This window comes from Alternaria metachromatica, assembly GCF_023757995.1.
Source record: "Alternaria metachromatica strain BMP 0045 chromosome Unknown scaffold_4, whole genome shotgun sequence".
NCBI classification, from domain to species: domain Eukaryota; kingdom Fungi; phylum Ascomycota; class Dothideomycetes; order Pleosporales; family Pleosporaceae; genus Alternaria; species Alternaria metachromatica.
The window spans coordinates 142,520-169,842 of NW_026055495.1; the positions used below are offsets into that span (position 1 = coordinate 142,520).

General features: G+C 53.5%; 10 protein-coding genes across 10 annotated transcripts; 2 read left to right on the plus strand and 8 right to left on the minus strand.

Annotated features, from left to right (window-relative positions):
* Nucleotides 1-46: 46 nt before the first annotated feature.
* On the plus strand, nt 47-1,855 carry J4E83_002420 (uncharacterized protein; the record flags this gene model as incomplete). The annotated part of the gene is made up of 3 exons (XM_049329367.1): nt 47-979; nt 1,057-1,334; nt 1,387-1,855. 3 exons carry the CDS (start codon nt 47-49, stop codon nt 1,853-1,855), a joined length of 1,680 nt encoding a protein of 559 aa, XP_049191046.1.
* Nucleotides 1,856-2,362: 507 nt separating this feature from the next.
* J4E83_002421 (uncharacterized protein) lies at nt 2,363-4,006 on the minus strand (the record flags this gene model as incomplete). Its single annotated transcript, XM_049329368.1, has 1 exon — nt 2,363-4,006. The coding sequence occupies one exon, from the start codon at nt 4,004-4,006 to the stop codon at nt 2,363-2,365; it is 1,644 nt and encodes a 547-aa protein (XP_049191047.1).
* Nucleotides 4,007-7,706: 3,700 nt separating this feature from the next.
* On the minus strand, nt 7,707-10,538 carry J4E83_002422 (uncharacterized protein; the record flags this gene model as incomplete). The annotated part of the gene is made up of 1 exon (XM_049329369.1): nt 7,707-10,538. One exon carries the CDS (start codon nt 10,536-10,538, stop codon nt 7,707-7,709), a length of 2,832 nt encoding a protein of 943 aa, XP_049191048.1.
* A 434-nt stretch (nt 10,539-10,972) lies between these two features.
* J4E83_002423 (uncharacterized protein) lies at nt 10,973-11,842 on the minus strand (the record flags this gene model as incomplete). The annotated part of the gene is given in 2 exon segments (XM_049329370.1): nt 10,973-11,822; nt 11,838-11,842. 2 exon segments carry the CDS (start codon nt 11,840-11,842, stop codon nt 10,973-10,975), a joined length of 855 nt encoding a protein of 284 aa, XP_049191049.1.
* A 1,163-nt stretch (nt 11,843-13,005) lies between these two features.
* Nucleotides 13,006-14,025, minus strand: J4E83_002424 (uncharacterized protein; the record flags this gene model as incomplete). The annotated part of the gene is made up of 1 exon (XM_049329371.1): nt 13,006-14,025. One exon carries the CDS (start codon nt 14,023-14,025, stop codon nt 13,006-13,008), a length of 1,020 nt encoding a protein of 339 aa, XP_049191050.1.
* A 318-nt stretch (nt 14,026-14,343) lies between these two features.
* J4E83_002425 (uncharacterized protein) lies at nt 14,344-15,636 on the minus strand (the record flags this gene model as incomplete). Its single annotated transcript, XM_049329372.1, has 3 exons — nt 14,344-14,621; nt 14,683-15,040; nt 15,100-15,636. The coding sequence occupies 3 exons, from the start codon at nt 15,634-15,636 to the stop codon at nt 14,344-14,346; spliced, it is 1,173 nt and encodes a 390-aa protein (XP_049191051.1).
* Nucleotides 15,637-17,509: 1,873 nt separating this feature from the next.
* Nucleotides 17,510-19,087, plus strand: J4E83_002426 (uncharacterized protein; the record flags this gene model as incomplete). Its single annotated transcript, XM_049329373.1, has 4 exons — nt 17,510-17,676; nt 17,794-17,912; nt 17,971-18,332; nt 18,383-19,087. 4 exons carry the CDS (start codon nt 17,510-17,512, stop codon nt 19,085-19,087), a joined length of 1,353 nt encoding a protein of 450 aa, XP_049191052.1.
* Nucleotides 19,088-19,509: 422 nt separating this feature from the next.
* Nucleotides 19,510-20,622, minus strand: J4E83_002427 (uncharacterized protein; the record flags this gene model as incomplete). The annotated part of the gene is made up of 4 exons (XM_049329374.1): nt 19,510-19,790; nt 19,884-20,420; nt 20,477-20,528; nt 20,578-20,622. The coding sequence occupies 4 exons, from the start codon at nt 20,620-20,622 to the stop codon at nt 19,510-19,512; spliced, it is 915 nt and encodes a 304-aa protein (XP_049191053.1).
* A 313-nt stretch (nt 20,623-20,935) lies between these two features.
* On the minus strand, nt 20,936-23,943 carry GPH1 (Non-essential glycogen phosphorylase; the record flags this gene model as incomplete). The annotated part of the gene is made up of 8 exons (XM_049329375.1): nt 20,936-22,255; nt 22,302-22,405; nt 22,456-22,679; nt 22,726-22,891; nt 22,939-23,310; nt 23,361-23,438; nt 23,488-23,689; nt 23,752-23,943. 8 exons carry the CDS (start codon nt 23,941-23,943, stop codon nt 20,936-20,938), a joined length of 2,658 nt encoding a protein of 885 aa, XP_049191054.1.
* Nucleotides 23,944-25,257: 1,314 nt separating this feature from the next.
* On the minus strand, nt 25,258-26,326 carry J4E83_002429 (uncharacterized protein; the record flags this gene model as incomplete). Its single annotated transcript, XM_049329376.1, has 2 exons — nt 25,258-25,856; nt 26,128-26,326. The coding sequence occupies 2 exons, from the start codon at nt 26,324-26,326 to the stop codon at nt 25,258-25,260; spliced, it is 798 nt and encodes a 265-aa protein (XP_049191055.1).
* Nucleotides 26,327-27,323: the final 997 nt, after the last annotated feature.

Sequence of the window (27,323 nt, forward strand, 5' to 3'; positions counted from 1 at the left end):
TTTGCCTGCCTTTGCTGATCTCGTCCTGACCATCAGATCAGTCAACATGGCGGCCATTGCTAAGAACAACGCTTTCGGCTATCACAGCCCAAGCTGGAACCTCCCCTTCCCAAACGGCAATCTGACCGCCGCCGAGATCCTGGCCTACCTCCCGCACTGGCTCAAATCCATCGATGTTATCGACCGTTTCGTGACGCACGGCGCGAAAGCTGGCCATCTCGCTGCTATGATCAACGAGTTCAGAGACCAGCCGCTGGATCAGGATTTTCCACCGAATTCCGCCATGGTCATGATCCAGTACGCCATGCGACGCGCCGGCTACGACGATTGGAAATTCGGTATGCATTTGGAATATAACATTGGAATTCCGAGACCTGAAGACAACCTCAACGTCCACGGTTTCCGTACACCTAACCGGACTCACCCTAAGGACGTGAGGACTGGTACACCTAGACAGGACAAGGTCAACTGGGACTCGTCGCCGTTGGAGTTCAAAGATCTTGCCCTCCATGTGAAAGAGCACCCGTGCGGCGATGACGCACTGGACCTCACTCGCTGTGTGCAATACGCTGTTGAGCACGAGGAAGAATCGTGGCTTTTCCCCACCGATTTCCAGCGCCTCATCACTCACCTCGGAGGACCGGCCACAGTCACCCACAGTCACTACGATAGGCAGGTGTTTGCACGTCACAGCAACTACGCCTTTTCACCCGCCAAGTCTACACCCGGTAAAGGCCGCGCTCCGAGAACGCCCAAGACTCCCAAATCATCCAAGCTCAACAGCAAGCTTAAAGCATCGCGCGGTAGCAAGAAGAAACTCTTCGACGACATCGAGCTGGTCGCCATGTCACGGTCCGCGACACCACAGAAGCGTACAGCTGAGGGCCTTGGGAAGGTGCTGGATGGTAGTAAGAGGAGGAGTGGCAGGCTTGTCGGCAAGCAAATAAACTTTGCTGAAGAGCCTGAAGTTGACGCTGAGGTAAGTCTATCACCCGTGTTCGACGATGGTCGATCCTTCGACGTCTTAGATGGTGACATTGCTGACACTGGCTTCAGGACAAAGACTATTCCGATTCGCCCTACGCGACTCCCTCCAAGAAGCGCAAGCTGTCTCGTCTACCGCCGACCCCCAACTCGTCCGCCGACGATGACGAGTTCGTAGAGGACGAATCCGAGCCTGACGACGATATCCCGGAAGAAGACGCAAGTGAACCTGAGGAGGCCGTTTCGCCCATCCCCGCTGCACGCGGCCGTCAAGCAGCGCGCAAGGCTCGCTTGAGCATCAAGGCTGCTTTTGTACCTGAGCGTCGCACTTTGAAGCTCAAAGTCCCTGGGTAAGTTCATTCTACGCTTCTGATGTTATAACTCGCGCTGACCATGAACAAGAATCGGACCGTCACCCCAGAAAGTTCGACAGCAGGCAAAGGTACCCTCGTACATGATGACCGAGTTCACCCAAGATGTCATGGACGCCGCCCGCGAGTACCTCAAGCGCGAGCCCGTTTTCTTCCCCGCTCCCTTGCTCTCAGAGGATCGCCTCCGCATCGACGACTACAGCATTTACCTTTACGCGTCCCCTCCACACACTTCGTTCCCCGAGATGTACGCGTCCGCCTACGATTACGCCCGCTTCAACGGTCCTCGTCGCCACGCCCCATTCCGCGAGCTTCACCTGTTGAGCCAGCCTCACCCGAAGGATACTAGTGACTGGGCTGAGAATATACGCTGGGCTAAGCAGCAGTTTGACTTGTTTGGTAGTGTTTGGACGGAGTATGACTGGCATCTTGAGTGTGTCACTGCGCATAGGTATGAGATTGGTTGGGTCAGTGAGGAGGTTATTAGGGATGGTATGTGAGCTGGTTGGGCGTTGGGCTTGGCTCTAAGAATTCTTTTGAGTTGCGCCTTGGTCGTCTTGACTCCTGGATTTCCTTCTGGGTATTTCCAACATCATGGCTATCTTATGTGATAACACGACTATGGGCAAGGAAATAGATGCATAGGACCGTAATAATTCACTCTCGCAGTCCACCAGTATGGTACGTTCTACTATCCGATTGTTGGTGATACCCATGTCATAAATCAGCGCAGATAACACTCACGCGAGAAGGCGCACTTGTGAACGGTAATATATTCTATTGAATGAGATGTGGAGGCACTCAAGACCAGCGACTGAATGAAAAGGGTATAGTGCAAAGAATGTACAAGACGCCCAACTCCTCTAAGAAGTTCTGCCGAAAAAGCTACGCCATGCTTGCTATTCCTTTCCAACATCGCGCCTGAGAGACGCTCCAATGCCAATGTATGTTTACCAAATACACACCAAACTTTCGAGAGAACTGTGTTGTTGTCTTCTCTGACCGCGCTAAGCTTTGCGAGAGGAAGGGGCATCAGCGGGGTCTTCGCCAGTGCTGCCGTCGACGTCGTGGACTACGATGGAAGGGATGGAAGTCTCCTGGCCAGTTCCATCATTTTTGTCATCGTCCTGCGAACCGAGGTTGTGGTCTTCCGGGTCGACTTGTGCGAGCTCCGTATCGTCTTCCTGATCGACGAAGCCACCTAGCTCACGGTTGATGCTGTCCAGGATCTCAGGATCGATGCTCGCCAGGATCTCAGGGTCGATCATACTAAGATCGAGAGACGCAAATGAGCTAGTGTCGTCATCAAGCTGTTCTTCGAATGGATTTGTGGGCTGAGACTCGTTGTCATTAGCGCCCATGTCGTCGTCCCAATGGCCAGATGGAGATACAGCCCTGGGGTCGTGTGCAGCTGGTTCGATCAGGTCGGGAAGACTGCGATCATCTACAAGGGAGTCGTCTGGGGTGTCCGGGCCAGGTGTATGCTCCGCGCGGCGTTTAATAGGCACGATGCCGTTAGCGGCCAAGACGCTGACATACAACGCGTACAATTGATCCTCTTGTATCGTGGCCAGGACATGTGACAAGTCGGCGGCAGTGTTGTTCATGATCCGACTAAGGATCAACGAGTTGATAGATGAAAGACCGCTGGCTGCAGCAGGAGCTTGTGTGCGAGAAGGGCCAGCGTGGTCTGTCATCCTCACAGGGCCGCGAGGCGTGAGGACGGGGGGCTGGACAGAAGTAGCCGGTTGGACAAACGTCAACGCCTGGACAACGGGGAACTGCTGAAGATGCTGCACGGTAGCCGTCCGCTGTGCTGCTGTGAACGTATGATGCGTGAGGTTTGTCGCAGCCTGGATCGCCTCCGGCTCGGGCATGTTCTCCCACACCACATTCCTCCAACGACCAAACAGCTCGCCATCTCGATGAGCAGGGAGTACCGTCCGGGGACCACCCAAGAGCTGAGTGAGCCAGTTAAAGTCTCGTGGAAACATCAACGGTAGGTCGATATTGGCGACAGCAGCCTTGACACAGCGGGTCAGATCGAGCTCGTCGTCGCCGGATGGGTATACCCTAACGTCAGCTGCCAGTGACGCGAAATGAACATTAGCGACGACCGGTTTATGGTGACGGCTACCCGGGACTTGGATCTCGCAGTGGTTTTGGACGCCGGCAAGAGTCAAGTTATCGTGGTCCCAAGCCTGGCCGACTGTTGGGTAAAGACCGGCCTTGTGGCGAGTCATAGTCCATTGATCGTCCTGAAGATAGTGTCGCATCGTCCCCTGGGCCAAGTGAATCACGGCATTGGTAGCGTCTTGCCGAGAATTGTTCTTCACCACGACTCGAAACCATTTGTGGATCCTAATGAGGGGGTAGGCGTCGCCACCGTTCTGGACGAATCGAACAAGGACGCCGGGGCTACGAATCAGCGCGGGAAGAAACGTCATCAGTTCCGCACCGGTAATGTTGCCGGTTTGCGGGATGCGGAGATACCGTGTAACAGCGTTTGGACCGAAGATGTCAGTTGGGGAGGCGTGGATTGAGCCGTCCTTGTTCTTCGAACGTGCTTTGCTCATGGCGGCTGGTTTCTCAACCCTAGCCCCTTTGACCGGAGATGAGTTGGCTGAAGGAGTCTTCGGATTGCTCGCCATGATGCCTTTGATACAAGTATTAGTGTTTGGTAGAGGAAACGTTGTAGCAATCGGATGAAGGTTTGAGCGGTGCTTGAATTGCTTGCACTGCTGAGTATGGAACTTACTGGCCGAGAGTCTGCAACTCGGTTGATATAGAGTAAGACGGTAGTTCGACGAAGTCAGGTATATAGAAAGTGTTGATAGATGCGAGCCTTGTGAACGATATATTGTTGCAATGCTTAGGCAGCCGCGGACGAAGAAACCTTTGTTTACGGCTTTCGCAGATGCATGGAGAGGCGCTTTGGCTCAAAGCTAGAGCAAGATGCAATCCGATTATCGCTTGAACAATGTGCTAGCGCTTCAGACATGATTTTCTGCAAGACGTGAGCACGAAAGGCCGCATTGACGAAGCTGGACCAATCTGAACCCCACGATCCAGGATCTTGGAGGTGATTTTGAAACAATCCCCGCGTTCGCCAATCCAGGAGTGACCACATCAAGGGCGAGAACGGCTCATTGAGCCAACTTCGGAAGGCAGGTGACTCGATGTTGCCTGCGTTACTCTGGAAACATTCGTTCAGGGCGATATTGGGGGTCACTATTGCCGATAACTCCAACAAGTGACGTCAAAGAGACTGGTCCTTTGCTCCGAGAGCGATGGCGACATCGGTATCGATTGGCAGGTGATAAGGAAAAGTCGAGTGCCCGAACTTCTCTTCGGCCTCCGATCCTCGATGTTGAGCATCGCTGGTACGTCCATGCCTGGCGGAGGCTGGTCGCGGACGCACTAGGTTGGCCAGAGCGACTCGGTACACGGCCGAGGACTAGATAGGACGGAAGGTATATCAGCGCATCCAAAGTCCTCGAACACGAGGCGCGAGGTCTTGCCGCTGGGCCCTTGTAGTTGCAGGAGCTCGAAGACGATATGGCGTACGTAGGAGGTGGAGAGAGCTCGCGCGCACTCGATGTACTCATGCGCAGTCCGCTTTCTCTCCTTGTGCTTGCGTTTTCCACACGCATTGTGACAAGCACCGTAAACTGGTCAAGCGATGTCGCACGACAACATCTTTTTCATAGTATTAGCATTAGTTGTAAGATATTTGCGCGGCAATCGGTGGAACCCGATACACTATACGTCCATGCTCGTTTAACTCTTCTTTCTTCTTTGAACGCTGCCATGGTCTGAGCAGAGGCCATGGTAAAAGCTTGTAATGGTCGTAATCTTCTTAGTGCATCTGAAGACCTTCTGAGACTTCGAGGGAACCGACTGTAGTAGGTACGATGGGAATAATGCCAGGAGTATTGGTGCTAGACACCCTGTAAAGGACACGGTGGCACTGTCAAAACGCGTGGATCATAGCTTCAAGAAACACATGAGTGGTCTTGGATACGCGAACGAGGTCTGTCGGAATGCATCGTGGTTGAGCTTCGTGTGCGAAAGAGACGCGTTGACGCGTTGAAGCTTGCCGTCGGAGATGGGACGGGACAATTCGCCGATGTGGGGCAGCCGCGGTAGCTTGGCGTCACGTGAGACATCTCTTATATTCCCTGACATGCATGTCGATGCATAAGGAGCTTACAGGTTCTAAGTAGAACTTTTGATAATAGGGTTTAAAACGAGCCATAACAAAGATCTTGGAATCTGCGAACGTCTAGATCCTGATCGTGACCTCTCCGCATATGGCTTAGTGTGCGCGGTAGCGAATTCTGCCGCTTGCCCCTGCCTGTGCCGAGGTCGAAGTCGTCCTCATCAACGGTCGACGCGACAGGTCGCTGCAAGCAGATGTACCTAGGTAGCCTGGATGTGTTCACGGTGAGTTATGATCGCAGCGCCTCTCCAAGCATGGTTACTCACTTCCTTTGCGACGTTGACACTCTGCGTTTACAGCACAGCGAAGCCCATAAACCAAGAGGTCAGACAACCACTGTCAACGTCGCGCCAACGTCTAATTCTGTGTCAACGTACGATGCTGACTACGGGATAGAATCAGTGTACTCGTGCTGTATAGAGTGTTGCTAGATGAATTCTCATATCAGCACGCGCGAAAGAGTCAAGCTGATATTATCTGCATACCTCTTCAGGCCCTCAAACCTATTAGATTGACGATACCAGAAGGGAACACAGCTTCTCCGACGTTCCTGCTATCACCGTGCAATCAACCAAGGGTATTCGAAGATCATGGGCTTTGCCCCTTCTTCCATCACTTCATCATCCGTCTTTACCACCACGGTCCGCAACGCCTCCGTGCGCTCGTCAAGATTCACCATGTAACGCGCGACATTCGCTCTGACTGCATGGCCGATTCTGCAATCCTCTTCGTAGCAGCCATAATCTCGACATTCTCTCCTCTGACGTCGACGTTCCGCTTTTCTTTTCGACTCTTCTGTTCCGATTTCTTGTTCGGCTTCTTCGTCCTCTTCGCTCTCTTCGTCCACTAATGCTACGCGCTTGCGATCTAGCTCCGCTTCAAGGTCATGATTGCATCCAAATAGGCCGAATTCGAACTCCAATGCGTCATCTTCCCTCTGCCTTTTCCATTCACTGACCTCCAAACCAAGCCTCTGGTTTTCTTCGGCCTCTTTCCGGAACCTCAGAGTATCTTGAATCCTTTGTTCACTTATGTCCGTTTCCTCACTGTGTCGTGCAGTCACGTCACTCGGAAGAGTAGCCGTGATCCGTATATTGGAAGTCTCTTCAGTCGCAGAGACGATGAGACTTCCCTCCTGTGGTCCACGGCTTGGAATGGGGTTCATTGGTGGAGAGGGATTATACGATGATGGCGTTGCTGATGGAATTTTGGCGCCCTGCGATTTGTTATTCTTGGGTGGACGACCGGGGCCTCGTTTCTCAGGCTGTCCTTGGATTTCCGTCGGAGTATCTGCACGCGCTCGTTTTGGCGTTTTGGGCTTTTTGGGTACTGATCCTGCCGGCAACCCATCTTTGCGTGGTCGACCACGTGGGTTCTTTGCCGGGGCCGATTTGGTACCGGGTTCGATATGTGGTGCTGTCGCTGTACGTGGTGGAGTCATGGTAAGGTGGCTTCAATGCGCGCTTGGAAGGAAGGTAGGTGGTAAGGAAGGAGAATGGCGTACTGTCCGACAATCTACATGGAAATTTATAATCTTCCGTTGTGTTAGTATTAGCTTGAGCTGGAACTTTGGTTTGTCTTCGTTCGATGAGTCTGTGGAAGTCGCTGAGGCTGATCTCCATCCATGGTACGCGTGTTGTGGCACCATGGCCGACACTACACCAACAAGAAGGGCCAATGCCGTCCGTCGTAATGCACAGGATCTGATGGAAGCGGCCTTCGAGCTTTCCTCAGCCAGCAATTCTCCTGCAGGCGCTTTCATCGCCCCTGTTCCGATTATGCCTGCGCTGGCACTTGCAGTCCAGGTAGCTATAATTTACGTCACAAGCTGCTGCACACACATCACTAAAGCTTAACAAGTGGTAACATTCTAGGAAGATGTATTCTTCTAGCTAACAAAGACATCCAATAGTATGCTTGAAGGATATAACCCGAATATATCTACCCTTGGTACCTGCTTCAATCCTCCTTCGGCGCTAGCGACCGCGAGCCACTCACAGTATCCGTGTTTGAAGACGAGAAGCCCTCATCGAACAAGAGTCACAACCACTACCACACCATGAAATACGGCACAAAGACCGCTAATAGATCTCCAAGTCCTCGATTAGACCTATTCGGGCCTGCTATCCTTACAGCAATGTTTCCGGCTCCGCGTCGTTGAACGCGCCGAATGCTGACGGATTGAAGTATTCCCCTGTAGGACCATAGTCGAATGGAGCGCTGAAGCCTGATGGTATGGGTTCCATCCCAGAGTCCCATGGTATCAGCACATTCGAATCAGTGCGAGACCAGCCCTCTGGGTCGTGGTAATCGCCGTGCACATCTTCAATCCTTGCATCTGCTTCGGGTACAAAAGGATGGACGTATCCTCCTGTGACTTCCGCGTTGTTCCAGTAAGAAGCTGAGTTTGCATCGTAATGCTGCGGTTGCTCGCTCTGAGCCACGCTAGGGAAAGAGGCGTTGATCAGCTGATCGGGCCACTGTAGGTCTCCGTCGAAGCTGTTCCTACCCACACCAAGAGATTGGCCAAGTTCCCGGCGAGCGTTCCCGAGGTGCTCGTTTCCCGTGTCAGGCTTCTCGTGAGATGCCTCATCTCTTAGGATCTTTGTCCCGTCTGCATCGTCAGGGCAGTGTGAAGCCAGTCCTTTGATGGACTGGACGATGCCTTGTAAGGTTTGTGCTTTGAGAGAGGGCTTGCCCTCCTCCGCATCTAATAAGACCTGCCATTCTGGCAAGCCGAGAGCATTCAGCGGTGGATAGTTCTCTTCGAACATCACGCGATAATAGTCCGTGAAGGCGCGGAAGCAGTCTTCCTCTTCTGTTGGGAAGACGCTTATCGCCGATGGAAGATTCTCCGAGAAGTACTCTATGATAGCCGGCACATCGGCCGCAATGTAGTCCTTCGTGTCCATGCCGAAAGATATATTCGCCAGCCGAGTAGCCATGGCTAGCTCGAACTCGTCTGCCGTCGGAGGTGACGAGATGCGCATTTCGCTCCGACTGACCAGCAACTCCATTCCGTAGAAATTGGTGCGCTGGATGATTTCGGCGACGTGGGTGGGATGCGCTCGCCAGTTGACGTGTCTTTGCGCGTCGGACTGGGCGAAGCGAACACAACGAGCTAACTCTGAGTCGATGTGAGGTGGTGGTGCTGGCATCTCCCGGAAGAGTTCGGGCGCTTCTGCACCATTCGGGACTACCCAGTCTAATCGCTGGTTCAGAGTCTCGACTTCCAATATCTCTGGCATTGGACGATACTCGCGCTCTCGTGGTCGCGGAACCGCAGGTCGATCGGTGAACTGAGCGAGGTAGTGTTTGAAGTTCTGCGGGTTTCCTGGGTCATAGCCTTCGCTGTAGGCTACACCCGTTTTGATGATAGCGTGACTGTTCCTGTCTATCAGAGAGGGAACTGTGGCCACAATCTTTGGAGCGGGCTGAGATGCAGCCGCAACGATTTTTGGTGGTGGTTGGCAAACACCAAATCCCTCGAATGCATCTTTGTTGACGACGGGGAAATCCTTGTCTTCCGGTGGCGGTGATTTGTAGGTACCGAACCCTTTAAATGCGTCTTTCTTGACCGCTGGAGATATAGGAGCAACGACTTGTGGCGGTGGTTGGTAGGTACCAAAGCCAGCGAATGCAGCCTTTTTGCCGGCCGTGAGTTCATCACCTTGTGGTTTCGGTGGTTTGTAGGTACCGAATCCTTTAAAAACATCTTCCTCGACGGTGGGCAATCTATAATCTTGTGTCATTCCCATCAAGATAGCATCCAGGTCCAGAGATCCTGACTCTAGTTTGTCCAGGGCTGGCTCATCGCTCCCCGGTGCATGGACTATGCTGGATGGGTTCAGGTTGTAGTATATAGGAGGTGACAGCACCTCGTTGGATACGGGCTCGGAGATGGGTGTTGGCAACTGTTGCGCTTCAATCGTCTCAAGCGCTGCATCAATCTCTTTCCGGGATTGATCCGGTTCTGCCGTGTTGACCACATCTTCCACAGGCTCTGAGGGTAGCGACGGTGTGGATATGGTGAAGTAATCAGTCTCAAAGTCTTGGACTGGATCATGTCGGATCTTGCCATGGACTATCCAAGGCAAAGGCTGTTGACCGTTAAGCTTCCTCAGCTTCTCTGCACCACGCTCCCGAAGATCGTCATCGGCTTTCCGCTTCAATGACTGTGCAACCTCTGGCTGAGCATCTTTGGTATTCTGTGTCGCTCTGGTAGTGGGTGCGTTATGTTCACTCTGAGCCGCTTCTTCGACAGCCTCCTTGGTGGATGCGACGACGCCCTGTGGAAATTGGAAGTCCTGAAGATTGGGATGATAATAGTAATCAGCCTCTTGCGCGCGGAACCGCGGCGTATACCCCTCTATGCGGCGACACCTGCGTTGAGCTCCGGTATTGGCGGTCTCTTGCAGCAACTTTGCGGCGGCTGGTGTTGGGTCTTTGGGCTTAGACGGCTGCGGATCGTCTTCCCAGACTTTAAACTTCTTCTTGCGGTCTCCACCTGGTATCTGGGGAGTCTGCTTCGGAATGTTGATAATGGGGTTGGGTTGAGATGGTGTATGATCGACAGGGACGGCGGTGATGTCTTTGGGGGGTTGATCTCCGCCTGAGACGGGATCAATGCTTGATGGGTTTGCAGTCGGCGCAATCTGTGATCGCGCCTCTTTCAGGTCGGATGAACGAGGGGAACCAGGGCCGTGGACGGGGTTGAAGTCGCCAGCAATACGCCGGCGCTTGGACCCATGGGCTTTCCTCGTGCGCTTATGTATAGTGGTGTCGTCAGGGTGGCGCTGTCCGTGTGGAGTGGTTGTCGGATTGTTCTCATCGTTCGATGGGCCGGCGCCAGGAAGGAAAACAGCTTGCTCTGGCGCAATTGATGTCGAGCGGCGTCTCTTGTTGTGACGCTGAAGTGTAGGTGTAACCAAGGCGGCTACCTGGGTGAGATGGTCGGCCATCGCGTCTGTCGTTGAAATGTTGTCGGTGAAGACGGTATTGGCGAGAGTATGCTGGTATTTGGACAGCACGTTCTATATCAGAAGTGCAGACGGTGGGGGTGGGGGTGTGTGATAGCTTGGAATAGAAGTGACCCCGGGGTATACGGTCGGGAGGGAATAACGTCAGACCCCGTGATTTGGCGGAAACTAGTCCCAATTGTTTGCAGTATTCACTATGATAATCTAGGCCTGATAATCGTAAACTGAGTGATCCTGAAGTTGAGTGTACCCTGACGACTACATGTCCCTCTCCAAGCTACTTCCATCACTTCACGCTACACCGTATACTTCAAAAACTTCAAAAGCATCGGACGCAAGCGTTTTTCCAAGGCCTCCAAGGCCTCTGAGCTCGCACGATCAGGTCCAGAGCACTCACGCGGCGCCCTCTCGGTCTCCTAAGCCCGGTCCTTGGCCGCTTTCTCCTTCCTCTCCCTCTCATAGCCCGCAAAGCGCTCGATATCCTTGGGCCACTGACCGAAGTAGTCCCAATGGTCCTTCGCGTATACGATCGCGAGCGCGAGGTCGCAATCGAGGTCCATGGGCATGACGCGGTTCGCGAGCAGACCCGTCAAGTAGCGGTTGGGGTACTCATCTTTCTTGGGATCTAGCGGTGACAATGCGTAGACCTCGAGGATGTGACGGTAGTTTGCGCTGGGATCTTTGCGCAGAAACTCCCTTCGCGCGTCGTCTTGCTCGCGCTTGAGAGCTGCGGCGGTGGCGGCAATATAGATCTCTCGCTCGCGGGCTTTCTCGGCGTCGTGAGCCTGTTGCGCCCGAACGCGCTGCTCTGCGAGCTTGGCCTGCTGGAGGCGACGGTCTCGTGCGATGTCGTCGGGGGTCATCCGGTTGACAGATGCCGCAATCCCATTGGGTGATGCAACCGGTCTCATACGATTGTATGGCCCTGGGTTGAGAGGATCGTTGTGGCTGGTGGGAGCGAACGGGGCAGCGGGAGGTGACATCGCATTTTGCGTCGTCATTTGCCTCTTGCCTGCATGTATGTCGCCTTCCGGGGCTTCTGTGGCCTGACGTTTCTGGCTCATGCTGGTGGGGTATGCTGCAGTATGCGCGGATGGCGATGAGCCTGGCCGTGTCGGTGAGGGTGGCAGCTTCATTTGTACATGCGAAGGGCTCTGTCTGGGTGGTGATTTCTGGTAGCGAGCGACATCGTCCGTGGGTAGCATTCGCGGCTGAGTCTGCTTAGAACCGAGAAAAGCGTTGTTTTGCTGATGGTGTCGAATTTCGCTAGCGTTCGGTGACTGCATCGAGCGTGGCACAATAGGAATACGTGAGGCGGCGCTCAGCGTCGCTGTATTTTCGTTTCGAATAGGTGAGGATGCATTTGTCGATGCTCGCACTGCTGTCGTGCTCAGAGGCGAAGCGGTAGTCACCGAGGTGGCCATCGTTGAGGGTGCAGCGAGTGGGCTTGAGGTAGACGACCTTGCTCCGTTCAGGCTGTTGATAGAAGGGCTCCGGGCCTCATTCTCTCGGTGTTGACTGTTCCCGCGCGGTACTTGCTGCTGCTGTCCTTGTTGCTGTCTAGCACGCTGTATCTGGCGGAACCATTGCTGTTGGTCTGGTGGCGCCTTGTTGAACCACTGTTGTAGCTGTTCAGGGTTCAACTTGCTGAGCCACTGTAGTCGCAACTGCTGATCAGAGAGCCTGCTCATCTTGTCTGCGGTAGTAATGATCGATGATATGTAGGTGGGGAAGTTGTAATCGGTGGTTGAGAAAGAAAAGCCGTGGAGAATGCGAAGGAGAGACGGGGGCGGCAGACAGCTGACCAAAGCTATTGTCTTCGCCTCGCAAAAAAAGAGGTTGGTGAGAGGCGCCTTCACCTTATGTATTTTGCTATTGTGATAGCCACGGTCCGCGTCGCTCAATAGGGTCGCAACGTTCCAAGGTTGAGCCGCCCTCCTCCCGCACCACTATCGGCTTCTTCAAATGCAATAATATTGCTCAATAAGAGAGGATAGTCAAGACGATCCACTGGAAAATGGTGTCCTACTTCTGGTGATGTTGGCAGATTGAGAAGGCGTTGCGTTCACCTTCACTTCCCAACCACCCCTTATGACGACACGACCCTCTTTGGGACACTGGCAGCTATTATGTTTGCCAAATCTGAAATCTTGGAGTGGCTGGATGTTCCTAAAAGCAAGGGCGAAGAGCTAGGTACCTGGATCGCGAGCAAGGTCTCTGGAGTGCTTCCGTGGTCTGTCATCTTTCTTGCACACGTACTAGTGTCATGAAGGGATCGGGAAGTATATAGCAGTACGGTCAGATAGCATGATCGGCGACGACGCTGCCTACGCGACTCTGTTGACTTTAAAGTTTGCAGTTTGAAATGGAGCTCGCTTTACCAAGAGGTAAAACACACACAAAGGAAGCAATTGAGAGATCGATCAATCGACAGAAGCAACCCGGCATCTCACAACTTATTGTCCTTCTTCTGATCCCTGACCTCTTGCGCCATCCTGACCATCGCATACAAACTCTGCAGGCGCGGCATCTCATAGCCCCTGTCCCGCGCAATCCTCAATGGATTGCCAAGAATGACCTCAGTCTCCATCTTCTTGCCCGCTTCCCAGTCGATAGCCATGCTCGGCTTACTACCGCTTGTATTCTTTTGTGTAGACCGAATGATCTGATCGGGAGTCGCAAACTCCTTGGGCATGGGCTCGCCGAGGATCTTAGGAGCGGTTTCGAGGATCTCGGTCATGACGCCCTTGAGATGGCGCTGTAGTTCTGGGTCGAGAGACATGACGTTGTTCGGGAGGCAGAGGGTGAGGACCGAGGTTGGGTTCATGGAGGCGTTGATGGCGATCTTGTGCCAGCGGACGAGCTGGAGTTTGGCATGGCTGTAAGCTTCGGCGTCTTTGATGCCTCCTTGCCTTAGCATCTCGATAAACGCGTCATTCATCAAGATGACGCGTACGTCGCTATCTTTCCTGCCTCCAGTATCTAGATGGGGTAGGTACGGTCCGCTGTTTATCCGCGTCCATCTGTTGTGCTTAATCTGGCCGTGCTCGGGTTGCGCGCAGGTCGCTATCGTGACCGCCGAACATATCGCAGTCTGTGGGAATCGCTTCGTATACGGTTCTTCCACACCCAATCCATTCTGTATCAGCACAATGGCCGTCTTATCGCTGACTAGCCCCTCAAGTATCGTCGAGTCATCGCTCACGTCGGGTAGCGCTTTCGTACTGACTACTATGAAGTCCCACTGTATGCCGCTCGCTCTTGCTTCGTCTGGGTTCGCGAAGGTGTTGGCCGGTACGAAGGTGTAATCGCCGTATTGCGGTGAGGTAACTTGGAAGCCATTCGCTTTGACGGCTTTGTAGTTGGAGCGGCAGATGACCGAGACGGAGGTACCGGGAACAAGGGCAAGACGAGAGGCATAGAAGGCTCCAATGGCGCCGGCACCAACGATGAGGACGTTTGCAGACATTGTGAGAATTGTTGGTTGGAAGAGAGATGACGATGGCGACCCTGAAGCTTCGCAATGGTGGCTTATCGATAAGCAGCGCGTTTGCCGAGGTTGCGATCCGCTTCCACGCTCCCTGTCCACCAACACCATCACTGACATCCGTCAGGGAAGTCACCCATTCGTAACAATATTTGTAAACCCCTCTATTAACTATGGAAATCCGTTTAACCAACGAGTCTACACCTCTGATTAGGTCTATATGAGCCCTTGAGGACAGATCTTACGATCTAAGCCTTAGCTGTACATCAAAACACGCAATCTTGACGCGTCTCTAGCCATCTACAACTTCGCCCACACGACATGCCGTCTCACAACATTCTTCTCATAGTCGGATCGCTTCACGACTACCGCTTCGTCAACGCGACCCTCGCCGTTCGACTCATCCCCGATAGCGGCCCTCGCAGCTCCAGCCCTGTCATCGATCGTGAAAAGGAGGCAGACGGCAACCATGTGTGGATCATCTCCCTTGAAGATATTGATCTTTGACACATATTTTCCGCCGAGTTGGGCTTTGTGCTGCGCCAGGAAGTACCCAACGGCTTGTCCATTCGGTGATCCTAGATTCGCAGTCGAAGTCAATAATCCAATCCCAGAACGTCGAACCGAGATACAACTTACCGAGCAAAGCGAGATATTCCGGATCATCTGACCCAAACTCGCAGCCCGACCAGGTCATTATCTCATCCAAGTCGAGGCAATTGTCTTGTAAGATCTTCTTGATTATCGCGACCGTCTCGTCGTTTATGATGGGCGTACTAAGAATGTACTTGATACCGCCCACATTGTTTGGACTCGCCAAGTTCCACAGTCCCCACATGATATCCGAGCTCGATTTCAGTGCGGGAAGCTCATCGTTGGCCGGAGGATTTTGGAGGCCCCAGAGGGCTTGGGCGCTGGTCGCGGGGCTCTGACGATTGGTCATTGCAATGAGGCCTGATGCTGCGTTTACGCCGATTGTGAACTCGGCGCCAGTGACCTACAGAGAGAAGATGTCGTCAGTAAGACATGGATGGACCGTCATCATCTTTTACCTACACGATAGTAGTTGTCGTTGGCTTTATACCACTGCTGCTTGACGGGTGGTAGATCTCCCTGGTTATCGCGCCGTACTGCCGGACCATCCTTGTGGTTAATAAAGTAACACCGATTAGGTCCACCCTGGTAGGTACTACGCGTATCGATTCGGAGGTCATCGAACATGCTCTTGAGCTTGTGACTATGCTCGAACTCGCACTCATCATCATGGCTTGCGCGGAATTGGGGGGTGCCATCGTCACTCTCGATTTTGTAGCCCCAGGTTTCAAGCTCCTGTTGGATGGGGTTGGTCCAGGGGCTATCGATCGGGTTGACAAAGGCGGCTGCTGCGTCATGCGGAGAGGTTGTTGCCGACAGCAGCTTTTGGCCTTTGCATGTGGCTTTGTGGTATATGACTTCGATATCGTCGACGCGAGCGACGAGGTTGCGGGAGTAGCGGGAAGGAATATCGGGTCCTGGGGGAGGCGAAGTATCTACAGTCAGACCCTTCACGACAGCTACACACGCCGTGAGACAGACGATCGCCAGGGCCCGCATACTTGATTTTCGGTTTACCCGTACGTGTAGCAAGTAAAGCAGTCAAGAGAAGTCTGACCTCCGGTCTAAGTAACTGTACGGCTCGAGCGTTACCCACATGTTCGTCCTTCACTAGGCAACTATTCCACCACCCAGCCCCACCCAGCCTTGACTTGGGGGAAAATTTCCTATGAAGAGTTCAACACGGTCTGGAAGCGCAGTGAGAACGTTGTACGTAGTTATCATGTCGTCCTCGCGTATACCAAGATATGGTCAATCGCATGGTGCTAACGACATGTCCAGATGTTGTTGGAACAGGTGAACAAACAATATCTATAGGTAGCATGAGCGTATGAGTGATAAGTACTATCAACGCTTAACCCTTTTCCGAGATGGGTAATACCAGACTGCAACTCGCAATCAAACCACATCCAAGGTGCAGTACGCTCTGGGGAGCTAGCGCCTTCTGCGCTGCCAGGGGCCGATTGGACGGAGGTTACACCGAGTAGCAGACTATGCAATGCTGATATCGTCTTTATTGTATTCCGCGGCACTCTAACGTTTCCTGGATCTCAAGGTCGGAGATGTTTTGGGAAGGGACCACCAGCCAGATTTGGACTAGTGCCCCGAATGTCGTGACGCGAACTTCGAACGTCAAACCTCCTCACATCAACACTCCCACCCGACGGCGACCATTACCAGCTACTTTACGCGCGCTCGTGGTATCTCCATACCCTCGCAATCGAACCCGGAACGTTTGCGACTGCATGCTGGCTGGTCTCGTACAACGCGCACGTTGATTATAGGCCGGAGCGCACCTGCCCAGGTGGGCAGTCCAATGCCCGCCACACGAGGCTCGTCGGATTTCGCAATTATTGTACCATAGGTGAAGACAAGCATATATGCTGGCAGATCACAAAAAGAGATGTCTCGCAGTAAATGGGTGGCAACGCGCTTTCTAGTCGGTGGTGTCCACCATCCTGCCGTGCAGGTTATTGTGCGGATAGGTAGTGCTGTCTAAGATGTCTTCCCTCCTCTCTCGTAATTTCTCTCACCTCCATCGGGATTCCTTATCCGTCTCACCGCTCAATAGAGCGACTGCGGACGCTTCCAGCCATTTGAGATTGGTTGCCACGTTTTTCAGCTGAAGCCTCGTGGGCATCTATCATGAAGGCATGACGTGGCTGCTGCCTTTTTGTCTCTATATATTCTCAGCTTTGCAGCTTCATCTCTTCTCTCCCTTCATCTTCATTACATCTCATCGCTCATTACGCACCTTGCTGCATCAAGACTATCATGCCCTTCACTACATCCATGCATGGGCGGTTCACATTCATCAGCACAATGAGAATGAACTCCTCTGGTGGCTGCAAGAGCGGACGCGCACCGCCCATATCTCCTCGCGCTTTATGGTGAGTATGTCGTCTTCACGGTGAAGTGATGAAGTCACGTCAGTGAACTGACTGAATCAGGATTGCAGCAAGTTTCACGTTCACCAGATCACGGTCCTCGATGCTGTCTGGTGTTGTCTTCTCGGGTGCCTGTAGCAGTGGGCGCGCGCCCTCCACATCTCCTCAAGCCTCATGGTGAGTATGCCGTCTCCGCGGTGGATTGGTGAAGTCAAGTCAGTGAACTGACTGGATCAGGAAATGCAGCAAGTTTGAAGTTCACCAGGCGACGGTCCTCGGTGCAGTCTCTTGTTGTTATGGCATATGGTGAGTGTCCGAGCGCCTGAGAACAACAAACTCGGCTACAATTTTCGACTATCTCATCCCAGACCACGCTACTCAGCACCATGGCTGAACACAACGAAAGCCCCCAGACTTTCATGCCGATCAGCCAGACGTCTAGCCGGACCTCAATGTTGCCTGCAGCAACATTTACCAACGCTAACATGTCATCCAATCTAGCAGCCTACTTCGAGGACGAAGTCGAGCCGCAGGTTCCGATGCCCAACTTCGCCTACGCACCCCAGGACTTCATGAGCAGAGCATCTAGCGTCAACGATGCCTATCAAGGCAGCTCACCAAAGAGATACAGTGTCGGTCGCGAGCTCCCTAGGTATGTTCACACCATCGTCACCGTTGGCCTTGATGTTCCCATCACACCTCCATTGTTTGGAGGTCTGCCATGGCAACGGCATGTGGAAGAAAACAATGCTAACTCTTCACTTTACAGCGAGTCTATGTTCCCGTCATTCGAGCACATGAACCAACCCTCTTTGGAGCCGACAATGGCGCAACAGGAGTTCGATGTCAGCATGGCGAACCCTTTCTACGACTACAATCCGCCCAGAAGTGAGTCTCACCTGTTCAAATCACCTCATGTATCCGCCAGGCTGACTGATCATCTTAGAATTGGAGGAGCTCCAGGGTCACGTCGACTCCAACGTCAAGATCTGCGAAGTGGTCAACGCTCTTACCGCTCGCATGAACAAGGCCGAGTCGGAGGTCTCGGAGTTGCGAGAGACTGTCGTTCAGCTTGGTATCGCAGCTTTGTCGGCTCCCAGCACCCCGGTGAAGCGCGCTCCGGAACCGTCAAAGACCTTCGAATTCCTCAACACCGGTCTGCAGGACCAGGAGACCTTCGAAACCAAGATTGTCGGCAGCAACCAGAAGAAGAAGGCTGCGAAGACTCACGCCCGCAAAGATCTCCAAGTCAAGATCCCCGGCCTCAAGATCCCTACCATCGCCCCGCTCCCCTCTGGCCAGCCAGATGTAAGTCTTACACGTCCATGTCTCCACCATCGTGTACTAACAGCAAACAGTCCGGCTACCTTACCGGCGGCATGATGTCTATGTTCCCTTCTACACCAACGTCCGGCGGTCTCCCGAGCTCACCTCTTACCCCCGGTCGCGTCGGCCCCCCAACCCCTAGCAAGCGTGGCAACAGCGGTAACACGTCAATCGCCAAGCGCAAGGCCCACGTTGCACGAGGCAACATGGCGCCAGCCTTCGTCGTCGTACCCCAGGTCCCTCTGACCGACACCGAGCTCATCGTGTACTTCTTCCAGTCTCTCGGCCGTCCTACCGTCGCGCTCCGCCTCTACTCCCGCAAATGGGGCCCCGCGCAGATGGTAGAGACGCTGAATGCCCACCGCAACCTCGAGGGCGGTTACCTCCGCAACACCTGTTCCGTCAAGTGCATTACCGCTATCAACAAGGGCAAAGAGAAGTACGGCAAGAACTGGGCAGACCAGTTCCGCGAGGGCATCGAGAACGCCAACGACCTCATCGCCACTGACTTGATCCGCTATCCCCACGACGAATTGGAGGGCGTTCTCGACTACGACATCCGCTATCTCGGCAACGGACTCAAGAAGCACCCCGAGCAGGGCGTTGACGGCGGCATCTTCACCCGCTGCGTCAAGTACTGTATCAAGCACGACGCCAGTTACGCGCTGTCCAACGTCCACGAACTCGCCTGGGCTCTGCAGACAGGTCAGCTGACTGATGAGGAGGAGGCTGCTTAATCTTGTTTTGAAGCATACATGGTTGTTTTGAAGGAGATTTGTTTGTTTCAGGATAGGTGGTTGTATACTCCAAAGTAAGATTCTGGGCGAAGTAATACATGGTGGATGGGACGTAGCTATAATGAATTCGTTCCCGATAATCTGACTTGTTGTGCGTTATGTGAGTGAGCTAGAATGTCCTCAACGTCTTTTGCAGAGGAGGTAGGAAAACCTGTGGGGTATCGTATACCTCAACGCTCTTCTTTGAATCTAGCGATTACGCACATGAAAAGCACCGTAGATCTCCCCGTTACGTTATCAAAAAATGTCTGCTCATTGTTAAAGCGATGTAGCCTTCAGGCACTACTATAATTCTCCTACCATACGCTATCATCCCAAGCCCTAACCCACTCTCCACCTGCTCACCCCCTACCCAACGCATCTTAACCCATCAACATCCTCAGCATACCGCCCTTATCCTCTGATCCCCCATCCGCAACCCCCTTGCCCGCATCCTTATCACCCTTATTCGGTCCCACGGGACTCGTCGCCGCAAAGAACAGCACCTTGATCGCAATCGCAAACCCAGCATGCAGCACGAAAACCACAATAAGAAGAATCTTGCTCGTCTTCGCTTCGGTAGTGCTGAGCACAGGGTAGAGGTTGCGGAGGAGGAAAAACGCCGAGGCCGCGAGTCCGAGGGCTACGACTGTGAAGTTGAGGACTGGGATGTTTGTTAGTACGTCGTCTTCTAATGACATCCAAAGACAAGAAAGAGAGAGAGAGGAACGGGGAAAGAAAGAAGGAGAAAACTCACTACCCCAAGGACTCCAAGCCACCAGACTAACCGCAATCCAAACCAAATTCGCATACCCATACAAACAAGCACACTCCATCAAATTCGCACTCTCACTCCCATACCACTTCAATACCCCCCAAAGCCCCACAGGCACAAACGCCGTATACCCATACACCAGCCCCGCGGCTCCACTCAGCAACTTGAAGTCATACGCAAAGTGCTCCTCGCCCTTCTGCGCCAAGTATTGATTAATCGTTCCGGTCAAGAACAATATCACGATTACTGTTGTGGCGATCCAGACAGGGCCGTATAAGTCCGGGTTCCCCTCGAGCACGTCGAGGAAATTGGCGCGCGGGTACAGGGTGGATGTGCAGCGGCGGAGGACTTCGGCGGTGTCGACGTCGAAGGCTTGGGCGTAGAAGTTTAGGGACCAGAGGTAGTGTTTGCGCGAGGTGGGCGATGTGGAAGAGGTGGAGGGGCCGGGGAGGAAGGAGCCGCTCGTGGAGTCGGGTTGGATTTTGGGGGCGCCGCGGCCGGTGGGTTGGGTGTCGAAGTCTGGATGGGAGGGTTAGTAGATGCTTGAATGTATATGATGGAGAGGGGAAGCTTACTGGAGCTGTGGAATTCGAGGTCTTCTTGCAGGTCGGTATGGCCTAGGTCGCCCTGGGGTTTGGTAAGCTTGCCGTCTTGAGCTGGATGCTGGGGTACGTACCTCTTGGTCAACGTCTACGACGACATCGTAGCCTCGGTTGGCCATGATTGCTTGTGAGTGAGGGCTGTCGATATGTCGCGAGCTGGCTTCGAGCTGGCCAGATTGCGGTTGACGTACGTCGCGCGACGCGACCGTGCGCAAGGTTCATTCGGAGCAGGCGTTTCAGGGTCCAGTCTCGCTCGACACCACGACGATGTCAGAGAGTACATGCATCTTTACAGGACCACTAAGTTATTTTGTCGCAACGAGTTTCTCATTATCATCGTAAATGTAAGGCATCTGATCTAAGATTCTAGCATCGCAACCATCTAAGATCTACCAGAAAGCCACCGATATGTACCATCCCCGCAGTTACTGTCTACGGCGCAGGCTCGCTCTTGACCTGCAGCGGCTCGACGTTCCAGATAGCCTCCGCATACTCGTCAATACATCTGTCACTTGAGAAGAAACCCATGCGCGCGACCGTCGTGATGGTCTTGGTTGTCCACTCCTCAGTGTTCTTGTAGCTCTCATCGATGAGCTCCTGTGTCTTGATGTACGATGCGAAATCGTCAGAGACGAGGTAGTAGTCACCATGATCTACGATGCCGTTGATCAGAGCAGAGAACTGGTCCGCATCGCCAAACATGCCATTGTGAATCGCATCGAAAACGTTGGCGAGCTGGGGGTCCAGCTGGTACTGAGAGTACATGTGGTTGTGACGGAGGTCCTCGACATCTTCGGCAAGGTTACCGAAGAGGAAGATGTTCTGTTCGCCAATCTCGCGAGTAATCTCGATGTTGGCTCCGTCGCAGGTTCCGATGATGAGACCGCCGTTCAGGCAGAACTTCATGTTACTGGTACCCGACGCCTCAGTACCAGCAGTAGAAATGTGCTCGCTAATGTCGCTAGCAGGGCAGATGATCTCTGCCTTACTGACATTGTAATCGGCCAAGTAGACAACCTTGAGAGCGTCGCCGACGTCTTTGTCGTTGTTGACAACATCACCCACCTTGTTGACGAGGTGGATGACTGTCTTGGCCATCCAGTAGCCTGGTGCAGCCTTACCACCGAAGATGGACACGCGAGGAGCTAACTTCTTGCGGTCCTCGGGAGACATGGCCTTGATTTGGAGGTAACGGTGGATCACACCGAAGATGTTGAGCTGCTGACGCTTGTACTCGTGAATGCGCTTGACTTGGACATCGAACAGCGCTGCCGGGTTGACCTTGACGCCGTTGTTCTCCAGGATATATTGTGCGAGTCGCACCTTGTTGGCGTACTTGATGTCGCGGAACTCTTTGCGGAACTCCTTGTCGTCAACAAATGCCTCTAGCTTGTTCAACAAGGTAAGGTCCTTCAGGAACTCGTGACCGCCCAACTTTGACGCAATAAGCGCAGAGAGCTTGGGGTTGGCCTGGTGGAGCCATCTCCTCGGGGTGATACCGTTGGTGACATTAGTGAACTTGTCCTGTCCGTAGATCTTGACGAAGTCCTTGAAGATGGTGGTCTTGATCAAGTCGGAATGTAGCTCGGCTACACCGTTGACCTTGTGTGAGCCAATCAAAGCAAGGTATGCCATGCGGACCATCTTTGGGTTCGATTCTTCGATGATGGAGACACGGCCCAGCATCTCGCGGTCTTTCGGGAAGTTGCGCTCGACGAACTGGAGGAAGTGAAGGTTGATTTCGTAGATGATCTTCGAAAGTCAGCAAGGTCTCAAGAAATCAGGCGATTGAACTTACCTGGAGGTGGCGCGGGAGGAGGTGCTGCATGAGCGGTACAGACCACTTCTCGAGCGCCTCGGGAAGCACGGTATGGTTAGTGTATCCAAACGTCTTCTGAACGACTGTATGCTGTTAGCATCCAGGTCTGGCTATGGGGGTAGATTCTGCTTACTGCTCCATGCCTCGTCCCACTCCAAGCCCTCGATATCGACCAATATCCTCTGTAGCTCAGGAATGGCCAAGGTCGGGTGAGTGTCGTTGAGCTGAATCGCGACTTGGTTGGGGAATTCCTTCCAGGCGCGCTGGCTCTTCTTGAAACGTCGCACGATGTCGTAGAGCGAAGCTGCGCACCAGAAGTACTGTTGCTTCAGGCGAAGCTCTTTACCGCGGTCAAGGCTGTTGCTAGTCAGACATGATATCTCATAACCATGGAACTACTCACTTGTCGTTGGGGTAGAGCACAGCGGAGATGGTCTCAGCGCGCTGCTGGTCAGCTACAGAGCTCTCGTATTCGCCAGAGTTGAACTTCTGGAAGTCAAACTCGCCGCTGGCTGCCTTGCTGCCCCAAAGGCGGAGGTTGTTGCAAGTGCCAGTCTTGTAGCCAGGAACTTTACTTGTCAGTGAAAAGGTGAGAAGTGATGGAAGGACTGCTTACCGGGAACGTCAAAAGCAACAGCCTGGACAATCTCGCCGCCCTCCCACGAGCACTGTTGCTTGCCCTCGTCGTCCTGCCAGCGGTTGACGTTGCCGTAGAACTGGATATCAACGACAATGTCGTGGCGCTGGAACTCCCATGGGTTGAAGTCCAGCCAGTAGTCTGGAACCTCGACCTGGTATCCATCGACGATCTCCTGCTTAAAGATACCATATCGGTACCGTAAGCCGTAGCCCCAGGCTGGGTAGTTGAGAGAAGCCATCGAGTCGAGGAAGCAGGCCGCAAGACGTCCGAGACCACCGTTTCCTAAGGCAGCATCATGCTCCTGAGATACAATGTCCTCCATGCGGAAGCCGAGATCGCTGAGACCCTCTGCATGTGTGTTAGAGAAGCAATCGCGAGGTCCTAAGAGGTGGACTTACTGGAAGCGATATCCTTCTGCTCAACGTTGAGCATGGCATTGTCCAGAGCGCGGCCCATCAAGAACTCGAGGGAGAGATCTGAATTTATTAGAGGTTGTTCTACCAGCAAATTTCCCACTAGTCTCACAGTATACACGCTTCTGGTCAGCAAAGGTCTGACTCTGCTGCGTCTTGTTCCAGTCCAAGACCAAGCGATCCCTGAAGGCGAGGGCAGTTCCAGCGTAGGCAGCAGACTCGTCGCAGTTGAAGAGGGAGCGTGCAAGGGTAGTCTCGATATGGCGAACAGCGTCTTTCGTAAAGTCGTCTGGCGTCGAGAAGGGCTTGGGCATCTATGCTTGTGTTAGTATTGAGATTTATCTTTGTACTATAGTTGAGGATCCAATTGACATACAAACTTTCTCCATGCCTCGCGCTGAGGCTCTGGAATGCTCGCTTCTACGTTCTTGATCTCACTGGGGCCAAAGCCAGTTACCGTCCTCTTGTGCTTGGGACGGGTGAATGAGGGCCCAACGGGACCCTTGAGGTCACCAAGGGGAGCGCTGGTCGAGGGCTTGCGCTCGCGGGGAGAAGGGTTTGCGGCCATCTTGATAATATCAATTGCTGAGAAGCGCGAGTTGCTTAGAGAGTGTCGATGGGAGAGAGGAGATGGCGGGGTAGAGGGGCGTATGGCTGCCGCTTGGAGGTAAGAGGCGCAATCGCAGGAGGGTCAGGGCGATGTGATAGGACGGACAAGAGCTGCAGGCTTATGAAGACGCCGCAGAAGTACCTCAGACGTGGTGTTTGCTACGCGCCAGACAGGAAAGAGGAGCGGCAGCAACGGCAATGGCGTGTTTACAGGGCGTCCGGGTGGAGTAAGACGGGCGGAGATCAATTGAGCATCGCAGCAAGGCCCCCAGGATTATATCAGGAGAGCAGGAGCGACTAGCTAGCGGATCGCGGGGAAGGAGCACTCCTGGCCAGGCTGACAGCGAGCAACAAGCTGTTGAGCTCTCCCACATGCAAGCTGTATGCAGCATCTCGCGGAACCAGTACAAAGTGGGGTAGCCGACCCCACGATGCCGTCGCGGAGCAGCTAGCGGGGTCGTAATGGGCGCGTTGTCCAATAAACTTGTGCATGCTGAGCCTTTAGTGTGTTTGTTGCGCGTCGAAGCGTGATCTCCATCATGGCCAGAACCAGGCGACGTGACGTCTTCAACCCCTCCAACCAACAACACCATGCTGGCCTAGAGAGCGTACCTTGTCAACACCAACGAACGAAGTGCGCAACAAGCACAAACTTCAAGCTCCAAGATTGATAGACACGAAAGATATCTGCGCATTCAAGTTACGGCCGGCGCGGATCTTGTCGGAACAGGGAAGACTATGCAGAGCTTAGTTGATGCTGCAGCTCCACCATCGTACGTTGACCTGATCACTGTAAACAAAAGCATCAAAATGTCGTGATATCTGCACACAATCTTCTCGCATGAGATTATGAACATCTCACGCGATTTCGACGAATCCGCATCACGTGCATGAGGTGCTCGATACGAAGTGCCAATGTAGATTAAATCCGTCATTATATACCACGTCGCGTCGGTAGGGATGAATATCAAACAAGCTCAGTCCTCCAACCTCCTAGCTGGTATTACACAAATAGCGTTCTCAAAACATGAAACACAGACCATTGGCATCAGGCCACCAAACCCACTCAACTCCACCCTGAAACAAATATATACGAGGTGACAACAAGCCTGTTGTCTACACAGTGGATAGCCTGATCCATGCCGAAAAACGCCGAGAGATGCGCATCGCGAAAGATGCCAAAAGGATGTGGGTATCGTGAATGTACGCAGCAAAACGATTAAAAAGAGTCGAATGAACGGAATTCGTTGCTCGTCCATGGGAGACCGCCGCTCTACGGGCTGGGCTCTGGGGTCTGAACGCCGTAGCTCCAGATGGCCGTGCCTTGAAGGCTGATGGAGAGGTTCCGTCGTTGCTTCATCACGGTCATGATAGGGGTTGATGCGGGTGCAGGCGCTGTGCTGGGTCGCTGCATGTTCTTCAGCCTCCGCTGCACCATATCGTTGGAGATGCGAGCAAGGCCGTAGTCCATGTCCTGCAGGATGGCCCTCCTCGTGGCCTCGATCTCCTGCACGGTGAAAGCACCGTCGCTCTCCCTGATGCTCCAGTGCCGTGAGGAGCGCTGTCGGTCAACGAGGAAGCCGTGCGCGAGGGAAAGAGCAGCCAAGACAATCACGTCTGGGCTAACATGCACGTTCTGACGCGAGTCTGTCATCATGAAGTTCTTCAGGTCGCGGGCATAGTCGCTCGGCGCAAGAGCATCCCGCCAAGTAGCTGCGAACCGGCTGCTCAATGCATCCAGCACGCATCCCGCAAAGGCGACAATCTCATCCGGCAGGCCAGCACGGTCGAGGAACCCTTGAATGACCGATGCATGAGGGCGGTGGGTGGAGACGTTGAGCGGAACGAGGTTGGCAAGGTGGGTTGCGTATACTATAGATAGCAAGTCAGCGGACCGAAATCAAGGAAGTGGCAACGGCATTGATCTTGGGTGAAGGGGTGCTGGTTGATCGACAGGCACACGTCCGAAATGTGGAGATGGACTGTTGAGTTGGAAAAGGAGCATCTGGGATGAAGCATGACGAGGGCCAAGGCGCTGTATGCAGGGGAACGTCGCTCTGCCGCCCGGACCGACTCATACACACCAGCATCCACAAACCCGTAAACAGAGATTTGGTGTGTGTGAGGTAATAAATAGACTAACCTTTTGGTTGTGGAGGGCTGCTTGTGTCATATGACTGTGTCGATGTTTGGGCGGTTGGCGTTGATACTCGCGTGGGTGTGGGCTCCTTTGCTGGTGGAGGGGTTGGCAGGTTGGACAGCGGAACGCAGCTCGCAAAGTACTTGTCCAGCTCTTCGTCTGTCATGTCGCTGTTGATGGACAGGGCTGGAGAGTAGTCCATTTTGTCGTGTTTTGTTTTTCCAAGTTGAAATGTTGTGTTCTAACGGTAGTACAGCGGTGTCGGCGAAGTGTAAGCGAGGGAAGGTTGGAGAGTTGGTCGTGTGATGTTATGGTCGTGAGTCGAAGAACAATGAAGCGTCGTGAACCAAGCAGGCGAGCTGGAAATGTCGTCAGAGGGGAGAAGAGCCCCAAGAGTGAGGGCATTCACGAGTCTATATACACGCCCATGTTCCGACCAAGAAAACCGAGACGGTGAAAGCGGCGGATGGGTAGCGTAGCTCGCTAGCTGGCCCCCTGCACTTTCCCAAGACTCAGTAGCCGTCTCCCTGCCGTGCCACCTTCACAGGCGCGCACGCTCTCCCGCTCAGGCCAGCGCCAGCTACAACTTGGCCGTATGCGCCATCGCCAGGGCTACCGATGGCGTGTGCGGCTGCCCGAATGATGGCAGTGTGCAGCCGCCTGGTAAGAACGCTCAAGGTTGTTCCGCGCGCGCTGTACATGCAATGTCGTGATGTCGAAACTATATGGCCAGGAAATCGAGGCCCAGATATACAGTGTGCCCATGTTGCGTGATCTATATTTCCAATCTAATCGTGTTTCTCCAGATCTTCATCCACTCCATCACGATCAGCACTCTAACGACATCATCTGCATATAGCGGGACAGCAGGGACACTTCATCTGGCAGTTGCAATACCGACACAACATAAACTTTGTCGTACACACAACCAATCTCGCAAACCGCCTCGCCGGAAAAGCTTATGCCCCGATCCCATCCACTCGTCAGATGCTTCCCAGCCCGGCGCCGAGTCGCCTGTGAGCACTACTGCGAGCATTATTGCCTATCCACAAGTTCAATCCACTGCGAAACAAACCATCACACTTTTCACCCGTAGTTCCGACTGCAGATTCTTTTGCACATGTCAAACTCTATCGATCGCATCGCCGCTGTCAATTGCCCTGCATTAGGATCTGTACCCTCGTCACGCCATCACGCCG